At 41.3% G+C, this 14,575-nt stretch overlaps 2 protein-coding genes across 8 annotated transcripts in view; both read right to left on the reverse strand.

Moving 5' to 3' along the window:
• The window catches only part of cadpsb (Ca2+-dependent activator protein for secretion b), a 66,459-nt gene extending 64,153 nt beyond the window's left edge, over positions 1-2,306 (reverse strand). For 3 of the 7 annotated variants that reach the window (XM_080891516.1, XM_080891515.1, XM_080891514.1), the window contains exon 1: positions 1,619-2,306. In XM_080891516.1, coding sequence (XP_080747642.1) covers positions 1,619-1,951 — 333 coding nt within the window. In that variant the 5' untranslated portion in view covers positions 1,952-2,306. The remainder of the gene's footprint in view (positions 1-1,618) is intronic. The other 4 variants (XM_080891512.1, XM_080891510.1, XM_080891513.1 and 1 more) reach the window with 2 other exon arrangements.
• Positions 2,081-11,880, reverse strand: LOC308402247 (uncharacterized protein; the record flags this gene model as incomplete). Its single annotated transcript, XM_080890934.1, has 3 exons — positions 10,931-11,880; positions 10,300-10,816; positions 2,081-2,282 (listed from the first exon to the last, which is right to left on the reverse strand). The coding sequence occupies exons 1-3, from the start codon at positions 11,580-11,582 to the stop codon at positions 2,081-2,083; spliced, it is 1,371 nt and encodes a 456-aa protein (XP_080747060.1). The 5' UTR covers positions 11,583-11,880.
• Between the last annotated feature and the right edge of the window lie 2,695 nt (positions 11,881-14,575).

The following is a 14,575-nucleotide window of genomic DNA, read 5'->3' on the forward strand; positions in this document are numbered from 1 at the left end:
AAATTGAGATTTTTTTTTTTCAATTATTTTAATGTGTGATTTTTATCCATGTTTGGATCAAATCAGAAACACCAGCTAGACTGTGGGCAGACAGACACACTCTGAGTTCCTGGTTTGATTGTTTGTTCGGATATTCACTCACCCACAACTGAGAATTGTGGCTGCCTGAGCAACCAGATATGAAAGTGCATTACTAGGCGTGCATTAGACTATCAGTAACCTACGCTCAACAGACTACAAACAAACAAATGGACGGAAACACTGCAGTTTATGCCTCCTACATGGACTTGTGCATGAGTCAGCAGAAAATTCAGACCATATGGCTTAACAGTGACCAGAGGAAGACAAGTTGTCTGCATGTTAAATGAAAGCAGCACTTATAAATGCATATTTCCATAGTAGTATTCATGGTGTTAAAATGAATGAGCGACCAAAATGAATGACTCTTCTGAAAGCCTCCTGACCACAGTGAGTAACAAAGAACTTCTTCCTTCTGAGGAGAGATTTAGGAACCTGATACTGTCATGCAATGTGATGACAAGGTTTCAGTATTCAAGCAGTTCTATATAAAACATGCTGATCCATACAGAGGCTTCTTAATTCATAACTGACAGGTCAGTCAAACAGATAGTCTGCATACAGCAAAGGAAATATACAAGGGGCATTATCCTAACTTACAATCAGTTGAACGTTCCCCTTAGCACAGTAGGCCTGTGCATGGTGACTTTGACAGTAAGGACAGCATGACCCAAAACTGGCATCAACATCAGTGGACCAACATAGCAGAAGCCAGGGTGTTGGCCCTGTCCTTTACAGTAGCTAAGGTATATAAATCTTATAAGATAAATGTCCTGTTAAAATAATAATAATAATAATAATAATAATAATAATAATAATAATAATAATAATAATAATAATAATAAATAGTAAAAGGTTAAAAATGTGTCAATGTTGAAAATGTTTTAATGCAATTAATTTTCTACAGGCCACTGAGAGGAGCAAAGCTCATCTTCAGAGAAGAGAGGCCATTAAGCTACCCTCCTCAAGAGGTCTGTGCCTAAAAGTCACCTTGGGAGGCCAAATTGACGGGATAAGTGATGGCGCAAACGGGTTGGGATTGGGTATCCGCCAAGCAGGCAGGACAGAGCAATATACAGCTGCATATCTAATTGACATCGGGAGTTCGGTAAAAATGTAGGCCAACAAGGGCAATGACACTGTCCTGTTGTGACTTGCCATCCACCATCTCCTGAACGCCCTTTCACTTAATGGGCTTGCTGGGCTGTAGGGCTGCTTTCATCTACGAGCTAGAGTGCTGGAGGAACATGGACTGCACTCAGCCTGCAGCTCTGCAGCACCACGAGTCCCCTTCACTACCAGAAGCTCGAAGCACCTTTATATGCTCCTGTCATGCTCCATGAATTCAACATTTTGCGTCAAACAAACAAACGGTGCTTTCACTGGCACCTTGCTGTCTCCATGCGCTTTCGGATAGGGCCTAGTGGCCAGACCTGTACTCTGGTTTATGTAGGTCATCAATGACAACATCTGCGATATGAAAGGAGGTATTTCGTCATCATGTGGCTATCAGTTATGCCTTTGCACCGGGTGCTCTTACCTTCTGCTGCCGCCTTGCCATATCTGTGGGCTGTTTTGCATTGAACGGGTAAGCGATGCATCGCATGACAAAAACATATAGCTGCAGCTTCTTTTTGCGGTCTTCTTCCTCTCTGTGCAGCTTCTCCAGATCCTCCTTCTCCTCGCTGACGGCCGAGGGGCTCGGGCTAGTAGGACGGGCACTGCTGCGGCTGCTGCTGGGCGCTAGTCCACCCGAGCTCTCGCTGGTCCTGCTCGGGGAGATGCGGGATCCGGCCTGAGGAGCCATTGCCTCTTTGCTTTCCTCCTCCACTATCCCATCAGATTCCTCCTCGCTGGACGACGGATCTAACATCTTGCACTAGAAGTGGTGCGCCTATACAGAAATCCGAACCTACTAACTGAGTTTGTTTGGGGTTTTTTTTAATTGTTTTAAATATATATATATATGTATATATCCCCAGATGATGGCCGAGCCGCTGTCTTACCCGTGCATAGATATAATGCAGGATGTGCCTGAAGTCGAGTTAGGGATAGGCCCTGGTTGTACTCGCTGGCTGAGGGATGTCAGCTGTATACGAGTAATGCTGGAAGAGCTATAGTCTGCTTCACACTGACCATTCTCCGCCTGCGCCGAGCACTCGTCGGTGCTTACGTATTTTCGGTATTTTATTGGCCAGTCGCTGCTGCGGATGTGAGAGGGGGAGGTGAGAAGAGTCGGAGAGGAGGGGTGGAGGGATTGTAGTGTAGGGATTGTGAGGGGACGAGATCGGCTTTTTCCCTCCCCCTTTCCTTTTTTTTCGGTGAAAGCGGGAGATGGCCTCTTCCTTCCTGCCAACCCGGTCGACCGGAGCTGGCCGTGGTCCTGAACTCGCACTCTAAGCAAAGATCCGAGTCTGAAGCGCGCGCGGCTCCGCGTTTAGTGTAGCCCCTCATAACTTCACGCAGTGGCACACCTAAGATGGCTGCCACCGGATTTCTCTGATATTGTCACTGACTGAAATGGGGAACATTATGAAGTGCACGGGCCGCGCACGGGATGCAGAACAGCGGGTGTAAAATGCCGTGTGCTGTCGAAGGGTGGGGTTGCAACACGGAGCGACCTCTCTGAAGCTACACAAATTAATTGTTACAGCGCGTGCTGGCATCCCTTGTCAGGAAATCTCACCACACAAGCGTTTCTTCTACTAAACAGGAATTAATTATTCAAGCTGAACAGAATCCCCCAGGTGTCTGACTCACTGTTAGTTACTGGGCCAGTGTGAATATGCTGCATAACGCGTTGATCTTTAATGTGAATCGGACTTTAAAAGAGAACAAAAACAAAAACACCGTTTTGGCTGTGTTACAGTACAGATGTGTTGTAGTAAGTCGTTTCGTGCAACACTAATCTGTGATGTTCTGCCAGAGCTTAGCACACGAAAAGTCACGTGATACTTTAAATCCTGCAGACACTACAATACTGGAAGCACAGTCCGACCGTATTTATATGACACGTGGCTTGCTCTCCTCGTGAAGTGCATTTTTCTTAATAAAAAAAAGGGAAAAAAGGACATTTTTATTCCCTTCATCCGTCCTCCATGCAATATTTATAGCAGCCCCCCCAAAGAAACCCTACCCCAGTCCAGTACTCACAGCATTAGCTTTAAATACTGAGGCTCAGAGTATTGACATTTTGTTGATAATTATAGTAACTCCAGTGAGACAGTTTTCCTGAGTGTGAGACTGAGATGTGCTTGTTTGACCTGTTAATCCTGACTGGAACTACAAACTCTCAAATAAAATGCTTCAATTTGCCTTCACTGCAGTGTCTTACAGTCTTTTATGGTAGTACTTAACATAGACCTGTACTGATAACTCTGAAGCAGTTTAACAAAAAAAAATTGTTTCCTGTACAGATTTTAAAGCTTTCGATTTCACTGTAAGCAGAGCAGAAAGGAATGGTTATCATCCCCCAGTCTTTTAGATCTTACTCTGTGCAAAGTCTACTTAATATTCGTCTTCAATATAGCAACAAGCAAAAATAGATTTCATGGAAAGGCTCTGTTAAAGTAAAAGAAGAGGACATATTTGCTTATATGTTCCTTGACTCATGGTGTAATTTCTGAACATTCACCCCATAGTTCTTCTAAATTCAGGGTGTTTTCGGTAGCTAAAAATACTTGCTGGTTCCTAAGATCCTTACTCCCTTGTAAGTATTGGGAGCTGTTCTACTTGTGCTGTGGAACAAGGAAGTAAAAACTAGCAGCCTTAAAGTAAAGGATAAATGAATTATACGTCAAGAATTTTAAAAAATAAAGTACAAAGACAAAGACAAAATTTTTGCGGTAACGAAAAAAACAATATGGACAAAAGTATTGGACCACATCTCTTACTCAGAATGCCAAATTTGATGACTAAGACATAATGGGTCATTCTAAAGACTTAAATAAATTTGAGCATGTTACTTTAATAGGATGCCACTGATGCAACAAGTTAGCTTGTGAAATTTCTACCCTACTAGATATTCCATCATCAAATGTAAGTGGTGTTATTGCAAAGGAGTAAGTGTTTAGAAACCACAGCAACTCAGGCAGTAAAGTTACAAAGAGGGGTCACCGAGGGATGAGCTTCATAGTGAGTAAACATCATCATTAACATCAGCACAAAAACTGTGAGCCAGGTGTGGCATGGCTTTTAATGTCGGAGTAGCTGCCTTCAAGCCTTACATCACCAAGAAGACTGACAAGCTTTGAATGGAGCGGTGTAAAGCATGTCTCCGCTGGACTCTGCAACCGTGGAAACTTGTCCTGTGGAGTGACGACTCATGCTTCTCTACCTGACAGTTTGATGGATAAATCTGAGTTTTTGAAATGCCAGGATAACATTACCTGTCTCTCTCCACTGTGCCAGTTAAATTTTGGGGGGAAATGTTGTGGGCTTGAACCTGAGAGCCTCCTTTTTAGTTCCAGAGAAGCGAAATCTAAATGCTTCAGCTTGAGAAAGCCCGTTTGGACATGATGAAAGCAAGGTGTATTATGGCTCTGTTGGATGAATTTGCTATAGAAGAATTTGACTGGCCCTGATCTCCTTTGGAATGAATGGTGGCTGAAAGCCAGACTCTCTCATCCAACATCAGGGTTGTAATGCATACAGGGTTGTAATAAAACTACTGTAATGTGTCATGTGTAGCTGGCCCAATTTAGTCCAAATAGTGTCCCATCTGGGCATTTTAGAACTAGTAAGTCCTTTTCTTGCATTTGATGTACATATTATTATTAACAGTGCCAGCATTAAATGTCCAGAATTCTGTGTAAACGACAAAGTTTGACATATGTGGGACTCTTGAGGTAGAGATAAAGTTTTAACAAGCTTTAATACTTCATGGTCCAAAAAAAGCAGAAATTAAATTAAATTAAAAAATGACAAAGTCACAAAGTTCACAATCAAGAAGATAACAAGGAAGCCAAACATCCAGAATATGCTTAGGAAATGTGGACAACATGATAAGGAGAGGCTCAAACAACATGGACACAAAATAATTAGGGGAGAGGTAGCTGGTGGGATTCGTGGCTGAAACGACAGGGAGGAAGTAAAATTAAATACAAGGTGTCAGCAAAAACAGAGTACCAAAATCAAACAGGAAGTAACTAAACAGGGAATCACTAACTGAGGCAAAGGCTTATCAAGTCACAAAAGGAAGCCTTTGTCTAGCTTTTCCATCCTGGGAAGGCTAGAGTAAAACACCAGGGTCAAAACAATACTGATCTAACAGAAAACCAGGTAACAAAAGCTGTAAGAAAAAAAAACTAAACAAGGAAGCGTTACAAGAATAGAGACAAAAAACTCCAAACAACAAAACTCAGATTATGATCAAAAGCAGAGAATGCTAAATAACAGATCAGAGGTCAGAGTCCGTAAAACACAAAATCAACCCTGGCAATAAGAACTTGCAACCCCATAACAGCACAAACTACATTTTTCTGTATCTTAGAAAGCAAGGTTATTTTTGAGGTGCGGGCTGGAATATCTGCTTGTCAACTGTTCCCTTCTATTATAGATACATACACACACGAGGAAAAAAAAAAAAACACAAAACAACTTTCAACAGACACCATTAAACTGAATGTTAAACAGATAAATAAATAAATATTGTTTTTATCTTACCTTTTCAAAAATAATGAAAAACTATAAATAATGGACAAACTCTATTGAATAAATAATGATATAACCAAATTAGAAAACAAAAGCATGAAAAAAATGCTTTAATCTGGAGTATAATAGCTTCTGAAATGCCAAATTGGTAAGAGTCAATCTTTTTTAACGTTCCCTGCTGAATGAGAGAACTTGCAAAACCTCCTTATGTTAGAAGTTCTTTCCACACAACAAAACACAATAACTGAATTATATCAAAGTCAGTATCCAAATGTATGTGTTCTACAGTCTAGGGCAGCTAGGATACTTTATAATAAAACCTGCACTGCCAAGAATATTGTGTGTTAAAATTCAAGAAGTAGCCGCACTAAAATACCCAAAAGTTTCCACTACTTAAAGTTTTTTATGATATAATTGGTTTTTCTTTGGCTCTACAATTGTCAGCTCACCCTTGTTTTGCTCTACTTAGGTACTGAACAATTCAACTCAAATTCAGGAGATTCACATATATCACACACTGAAATAATAAAAAAAAATCTGCTCAAAATACAATATAAAATGTTACATTTAAAGAAATTTACTTAATCGATATCCAGTTTATACCAAGCACATCATCCCTCAGTGATTCGTTATTTGAATGAATAAACCTTTGCATTTGCATCTGACTCAGAATTATTGCTTCATGTTTATCGAGAGTAAAGAATCTTTTTTTCCTTTCAGTGTAGCTTATTTAGGTTTAGATGGATACAAATTCACAAATAATCAGAGTAATTAAAAGTGTGAAGATTTAATTTGATTTTGTGTAAAAAAGTGGTGCAAAGTAGTAACATTTTATGAGCAGACTTTCTGAATGTGTTGACTGAGTAGTTTTGACCTTTCCTCAGAATTAGGAAACCAACTTTATTTTTAGGCAAGGCAAGGCAAGGCAAGTTTATTTGTATAGCACAATTCAACAACAAGGTGATTCAAAGTGCTTTACAGAGACATTAGAAACAAGAACAAATAAAAAGCATGATTTAAAATTGATTAAAACAAGCAAATAAACTAACTAACTAATTAACAAACAAACAAACAAACAACAGTATATAAAATCAAAACAGATAAAATCAGAACAGTAGATAAAATCAGTAGTTAAATGTAAGTTTTGAAATTTAAGCTTAAAGTGTGGATTTGGTGCTTTATTCAAATGCAGCTGAGAACAGGTGAGTCTTCAACCTGGATTTAAATAAACTGAGTGTTTCAGCTGATCTGAGGCTTTCTGGGAGTTTGTTCCAGATATAAGGAGCATAAAAGCTGAATGCAGCTTCTCCGTGTCTGGTTCTGACTCTGGGAACTGATAAAAGACCGGATCCAGATGACCTGAGGGATCTGGATGGTTCATACTGGGTCAGGAGGTCATTGATGTATTTTGGTCCTAAACCATTCAGAGCTTTATAGGCCAGCATCAGAACTTTAAAGTCTATCCTCTGACGGACAGGCAGCCAGTGTAAAGACCTCAGAGCTGGACTGATGTGGTCCACTTTTTTGGTCTTAGTGAGGACTCGAGCAGCAGAGTTCTGAATGAGCTGTAGTTGTCTGACTGATTTTTTAGGTAGACCTGTAAAGATGCTGTTACAGTAATCAAGCCTACTAAAGATGAATGCATGGACTAGTTTTTCCAGGTCCTGTTGAGACATCAGATCTTTTATCCTTGATATATTCTTGAGGTGATAGTAAGCTGACTTTGTTATTGTCTTAATGTGTTTTTCTAAGTTTAGGTCTGCATCCATCACTACACCCAAATTTCTCGCCTGGTTTGTGGTTTTTAGATGTATAGATTGAAGTTCTCTGGTGACCTGTAATCGTTTTTCTTTGGCGCCAAAGACTATTACCTCAGTTTTGTTTTTGTTTAGCTGGAGAAAATTGTGGCACAACCAGTCATTGATTTCCTCAATGCATTTACCAAGAGCCTGTACAGGGCCTCGGTCTCCTGGTGACATTGTGATATATATTTGTGTGTCATCTGCATAGCTGTGATAGTTTATTTTGTTGTTGTTTATAATCTGTGCCAGTGGGAGCATGTAGATGTTAAACAGAAGGGGTCCCAAGATGGAACCTTGGGGAACTCCACATGTGATACTTGTCTGCTCAGATGTGAAGTTACCTATTGATACAAAGTATTTCCTGTTTTCTACGTATGTTTTGAACCAGTTTAGTACAGTTCCTGAAAGACCTGTCCAGTTCTCCAGTCGTTTGAGTAATATGTTGTGGTCAACTGTATCAAATGCTGCACTGAGATCCAGTAAAACTAGGACTGACATTTTTCCACTGTCTGTATTCAGACATATGTCATTAAACACTTTGGTCAGAGTGGTTTCAGTGCTGTGGTTCTGTCTAAAACCTGACTGGAAGGCATCGTAGCAATTATTCTGTTTTAAGAAGTAACTGAGCTGTTGAGAAACTGCTTTTTCAATGATCTTACTTAAAAACGGGAGATTTGAGATCGGCCTGTAGTTGTTCATTTGTGTCTTGTCAAGATTGTCCTTTTTCAGTATAGGTTTGATTACAGCAGTTTTTAGTGATTCTGGAAACACACCTGATAATAAAGAAAAGTTGACGATCTGTAACAGGTCTGACTCTAAAGTCTTTGAGACCTTTTTGAAAAAACTTGTTGGCAGGACATCTAAACAGCAGGAGGAGGAGTTCAGTTGACCTAAGATGTCCTCCAGGTCTTTGCTGTTAATAGGTTGAAACTGTTTCATGGTGTTTAAACAGTTTTTTGGTGGACACAGTACATATCCTGGATCTGCTGTTGATGTACCAATTGCTTGTCTAATTTTTTGGATTTTTTCAGTGAAGAATTTGGCAAAGTCATTGCAGGCCATGGTCGAATGAAGTTCAGCTGCCACTGACACAGGGGGGTTTGTTAGCCTGTCAACTGTAGAAAATAAGACCCGAGCATTATGGCTGTTTTTAGTGATGATGTCAGAGAAGTAGGACCTTCTTGCATTCCTCAGTTGTAAATTATAATTGTGAAGTTTCTCTTTATAAATGTCATAATGAACCTGGAGGTTTGTTTTTCTCCATCTGCGCTCAGCTTTCCTACACTCTCTTTTTTCATTTTTCACCAGTGTGGAGTTTCTCCATGGAGACTTTTTCCTTCCAGAGATAACCTTCACCTTAATGGGAGCAATAGTGTCCATTACATTTAACATGTTAGCATTGAAGCTATTGACGAGCTCATTGACTGACCCTCTGGACAGGTCAGGTGTTAATGGGAAGACCTGGTTAAAGATCTCACTACTGTGTTCAGTTATACACCGTTTTGTGATCACTGTTGTTGATATATTTGTGTGGGCTGAGATTTTACTTTCAAAGAAAACACAGTAATGATCAGACAGGCCCACATCAGACACAGTAACCTTTGAAATGCTCAGGCCTTTGGAGATCAGTAGGTCAAGAGTGTGTCCTCTATTATGTGTGGCCTCTGTTACATGCTGAGTCAGCCCAAAGTTGCCCAGAGTGTTACTCAGGTCTTTAGTCCCTTTGTCCTGAGGGTTGTCCACATGAATGTTAAAATCCCCAGCAATAATTACACAGTCAAAATCAACACAGATCACAGACAGCAGTTCACTGAGGTCATTAAAAAAGTCTGTGCAGTATTTGGGAGGCCTGTAAACATTAAGAAACACAACTTTGGATGGGGCCTTCAGCTGTAAAGCCACATATTCAAAAGACTGAAAACTTCCAGGAGATAGCTGCTTACATTGAAATGATTCATTAAATAAGACAGCAACCCCTCCTCCTCTCCTGCTCGCCCTGACCTCACTGATAAAACTGTAGTTAGGAGGGGTCGTCTCGATGAGAACAGCTCCACTGTTACTTTGGTCCAACCAAGTTTCAGTTAAAAACATAAAATCAAGGCTGTGCTCAGTGATTAAATCATTAATTAAAAATGTTTTCCCAGCTAGAGATCTAATGCTTAATAAAGCCAACTTAAGTGTTTTAGAGGTATTACTTGTCCCCTCGTGTTTGGGAGCAGTCTGTGGCACACAAGGTATGTTTACTATGTTTAAAGATCTTTTAGAGTGCAGCTCTCTGTGTTTTGACCAGGCCACATGTCTCCTGTCACCTAAAAGTACAGAAATTTTAAAACCTTCTAGTAAACAGGGTCCCAGCTTCTCCTGGGAAAAGTCATCACTGCCATAATCCTCACAGCCCGGACCCTTCACACATCACGCATCAAACTGCGGAGACAGGGCATGAAGAGGAACTAAGGGGGGCGAGGCTGGGCAATGTGACTTCGATTGCTCTGTTGAGGGTGGGGCTCGATGGCGAACCTTTGGCCGCTCTGGTGGGGGGTTTATGGGGGACAAAAAGGGATTGGGACGGGGGGTAGATCTGAGCCCAGCATTGACCCGCTCCATCATCTCCTCAGTGAATTTCAGGTGTGGGGAGGAGGGAGAAAGGGAGGGGGAGGAGGGTGATGGCCTGTCAGGGGTTTGGGGGACTGGGGAAGGTCGTGGTCCCTTGTCCTGGTCGTTGGTGTTGTTGAGAGAGTTGGAGGCAAATAGGGACCCCTCTTCTTGCCCTAGATGTCTCTCCTTTCTGAGGCTCTTCCTCAGATGCCATGGATGTCTCTCCTTTCTGAGGCTCTTCCCGGGTGGGGGCAAATGGAGCTCCTCCTCAAGGTTTCTGCTGGGCTTTGTCTGTTCTTGGAGTACTGTTTGTTCCTCTTTATGAGATAACTCCTCGTTTATCTCAGCCTTGGCACCAAGCACGGATGGATGACGTATGGAATAAAACAAGTTGGAGGTGAACAGTTTCACCCCTGACTTGTTAAAATTAAATCCATTTGCTTTGAACAGATGCCTGCGTTCCCAAAAAATATTAAAGTTGTCGATAAAATGCACTGAGTGGTCAGCACATGCTGATATAAGCCATTTATTCAGTGTAAACAACCTGCTGAATCTCTCGTCTCCTCCTCTGACCGGCGGTACAGGTCCACTGATGAATACAGCTGCATTCAGAGAGTTTACAGTATTTAATAATCCAGTAAAGTCCCGTTTCAGAACCTCCGACTGTTGTTTGGACACATCGTTTGACCCTGTATGCAGAACAATGTTTGTCACAGTTGGATATTCATCTGCAATTTGAAGAATTCTCTCCTTCAGGTTGTTGACCATATCGTTAGGAAAGCAGAGGACTTTAGTGTTCTTACCGCACATCCTTTGTACATCCTTTACGGCAGAGTCACCCACAATCAGAGTTTCAGGCCTAGCCTTTAGCTTTCCCTGTGGCCTTTCACTTTTCAACAGATTTTCAGACCTTATTTCGCTGCTTTTAGATGGATGGTTGTCCGATATAGATCCAGGGTCCTTTGATAGTGGAGCAAATCTGTTCTGCAGTTTCACATTCAGTTGTTTTGGAGGTTTGTTGTTAACCTTCCTATTCACGGTTGTCCAGTCCTGTTTCCTCCCGTATACAGGGGTAGAAGAGCTTCTCTGTCTCGTAGGAAGTGAAGGCCAGTCGGTTTCAGAGATTTCAGCTCGCTGTGCCCTGCCTGTGATACGTCCTCCCCCTTCCAGGAGACATGATTTATGTCTTGGTTTTGCACCAAGACAGTCTAAGGGGGGATTATCACTTGAGGATTTATAATAATGCACAGAGTCTACTTTCTTGGTCATGTTATCTGTGCTCCTTAGCTGTGTACTAGCTTGCTCATCGCCATTGTTTTGAATCAAAGGCAAGGTTGTTTCATTTCCACACAGTCCATTTACCTCCACGTTTACTTCTAAGCGATGAATTTTTGTCTCCAGTACTGCAATCTTCTGCAGGAGGCTGTGGTAGTCATCTGTGGAGAGGGAAGGCATCTTGTTGCTAGTTAGCCTAGCGGTTAGCACCTTTCCAGGCTATTGAGGCTGCTCGGTGCCCAGACGCTGTAATCAGGCTTCAGCTGTGTCTAGGCCACAGACACACGGAGCGCTGAGGACAAGGTAACCATAAAATGTTGCTGTTTCTGTTAAGAACACTCTAGTCCTAATGATCTACAAGTGTCCAGAAGTTATCGCAGGTAAGCTCACACGGAAAAAAGGGAAAAAATCAGCATAAAAATCAATAAAAATCAATATAAGAAGCAAAGCATTCAAGAGCAAAGAGATGAAGCGTCCACACTCACAAAGGGGAGGAGCCTTTGTGTTATGTTTGGCTTTGTGTTATGTTTGGCTGCAAAATTATCTTTCCTTAATATTTTTTGTCCTTTTGACCCTGGTTTGTGTTTACCTTCCCTGCCCACTCTTATAATACTTCCAGATCCAGAACATCCATGACAGCCCATATAGTGTGAGCTCAGCATGGACGGAGGATGAGCAGGCCTGCATGCTTCATCTGTGATTTAATTGATTCTGACAGCTGGACTGACTGGCTGCTACTCCAGATGTTCTTTAAGTGTCTGAGCAGCAAGTAACCATGCTTTCAAGGACTCCCGTATTTTCTGTTGCCCTGACTTGGCATTTAACTGTCCTTCTTCTTCAGGTTTTACTCACACAGCCTGTCCACGTTAATACCAAGCATGACATTTGCCTTTGTTCCCCATAGTCCTCAGCTCATTAAGTCCTCAACAGACCACTGCCAGCTCTCATTGGGTGCTTGTACATTGACACGGCTCGGTTTTCTGCACACATTTTTGAGCCCTTGGAGAGGTTTAGCACCAAAACTAGCAGCAGAACTTTCAAAACCTTTTAAACATTAATTATTGACTGATGCTCTTCACCCTACTCTTCTACTTCTGCTAGAGTGTGTACACATTAAATGTTGATGTTCTCCAGGGTACTATAATGTAACTGAAAGTGCAGAAAAAACTTCTTGTTGTGCAACTGATGCAAAATTTGTTTTCGTTTTTGTTTTAAAGGAAACATTTGCAGTATTGTTTTTCTTCACTTTAGTTTGAGATACCAGTTGCCCCAAAAATTTAAGCATTTGAAGATTTCGCCTCTGTTACAGCTCAAAAGTTTTATTTTTGGTATTGACACTTGGAAACATGAAAAACAAACTTTAAGTTTGAAGAAGAACTTTCTTCTTTGCTCCCATGATAATAAATGCAGTCATTAGAGGTCTTCATTACAGGCTGAAATGACTGAAGTTGTTTTTCCTGGGAGGACAGTCTCTTGTTGAACTTTTGATAAATTTTTCAATAGTGTCTTTATGAGACTGGCACGAGTGATCTAAACAGTGAGGTAGGAAGCTGGAAATCTACAACATGTTGGGAAGCACAGAGTATGGCTATAGTTAGGTCCATAGGTTTTTCAATTGATGCTTGTTTGTGAGTCTTTCAGCTTGAAAAGCTGCTCTGTTGGGTTGTTCAGGTGACTGACTTGGCTACTATCTCAGATGGTCTACTATCCATTTGCACTGTGAAATGCTGCCCAATCATTATTTTTTAGCTTTCAGATGAATCTGAACAGAGCAGTTAGGCCTTCCTGCTACTCCTGTCAACAGCCTGGCTCTGCAGGCAGCCATACATGCTCATGACATAACATTGTCTTCACCACGTCTGACAGATGATGTGATATGCTCCGTACTTTTCTGTTGCCATCATTCTCAAATTAATCTTGGTTTCATCTATTTGAGATTTCTTTTTCCAGAACTGTGCAGGCTCTTTTCACCAGCAAAGTCTAAGCTGCTCTTCTTGTTCTTGAGTGGCCATGGAGTGTGCCCTAGTATATTTGGGCATTGTATAAAAACACACAGTCCCAAGGCCAGAGCCAGCTATGCCACACGGCCAAGTTGCACCCCACATGTTGCCTCTAACAGGGTTAGAAGTTGTCCTTGGAGACCCACCACCCTGCAAGCATATAGTCAGTGGTCACTCAAGCCTCTGGAACTCTGCTGCCTTTAGGCTGTGGCATATAATAGGCCCTGGACTGCACAGAGAGACAAAACAACACAGCAGTGTTTGTAGTGTGGGCTATATGTAGACCAGTGTATCAGTGCAATCAAGTACACCTGCCTCTAATTAGTCCAACCCCATTCCAGCCATTGGCTCACCAAAAATGTGACAACCACAAAACCACTCCCAACCCAGTGCAACTTCACACAATAATATGGAGCTGAATTAACACAGGCACATTAGTCTACCATGTTACAAGCTGCATGCTATTAAAAGCCAACATATGCAGACTTCTGCCTTGTTCGGGTGGCAGCATTTTTCTTTTTTTTTTCTTTTGTGTCCTGACACGTTTATGTTTTTTGTTTTTGTTTGATTATTTTGTTGGTTTTGGAAACGAATTTAAACGAACTTGTGACCATACTTGAGAATCACAGTGACACATAGTGATTAGGCATATGATTGAAAAATGCCTAGGTTTAGAGCTGTGAGCTATGAGCTGTGAGCAATGCAAAGTTAAATATATATATATTTGTATAAATGGGAAACAACCCTAACTTGAAAGTTTGAAATGTGTGAGATCCATGACTTGTTTGAAGAACTAGAAATTATCTAAAAATGCCTTAAGTGAAAATGTAGAGTTGCATCTATTCTCCCAAACCCAAAAAAAAAAAAAAAAAAGGAGAAGAAGCATTCTGTAACTTAGAAATAAGGCTGACGTGTTGACAACAGACTAAAACACTAATTCGCAGGTGGCTATCAGGAACAGAGAGGCGAGCAAAGTCACAAACACCAAGGCTGCAGACAGCCACGCAGCAACAGCAGATAACATAGAGACAACGCCTGCTAGAACCGTTTTGAAACCTCAGCAAAACAATTTGTCAGAACGTGCATGACGTGTCAAAAATATAATGCTCAGGGAAACCTGAGACCACACAATCCATATGGACTTTATTGAGCTAAATGAATGCCAAGGGTAAA

Source organism: Rhamphochromis sp. 'chilingali' (genome assembly GCF_963969265.1).
Source record: "Rhamphochromis sp. 'chilingali' genome assembly, chromosome: 9".
NCBI lineage: Eukaryota > Metazoa > Chordata > Actinopteri > Cichliformes > Cichlidae > Rhamphochromis > Rhamphochromis sp. 'chilingali'.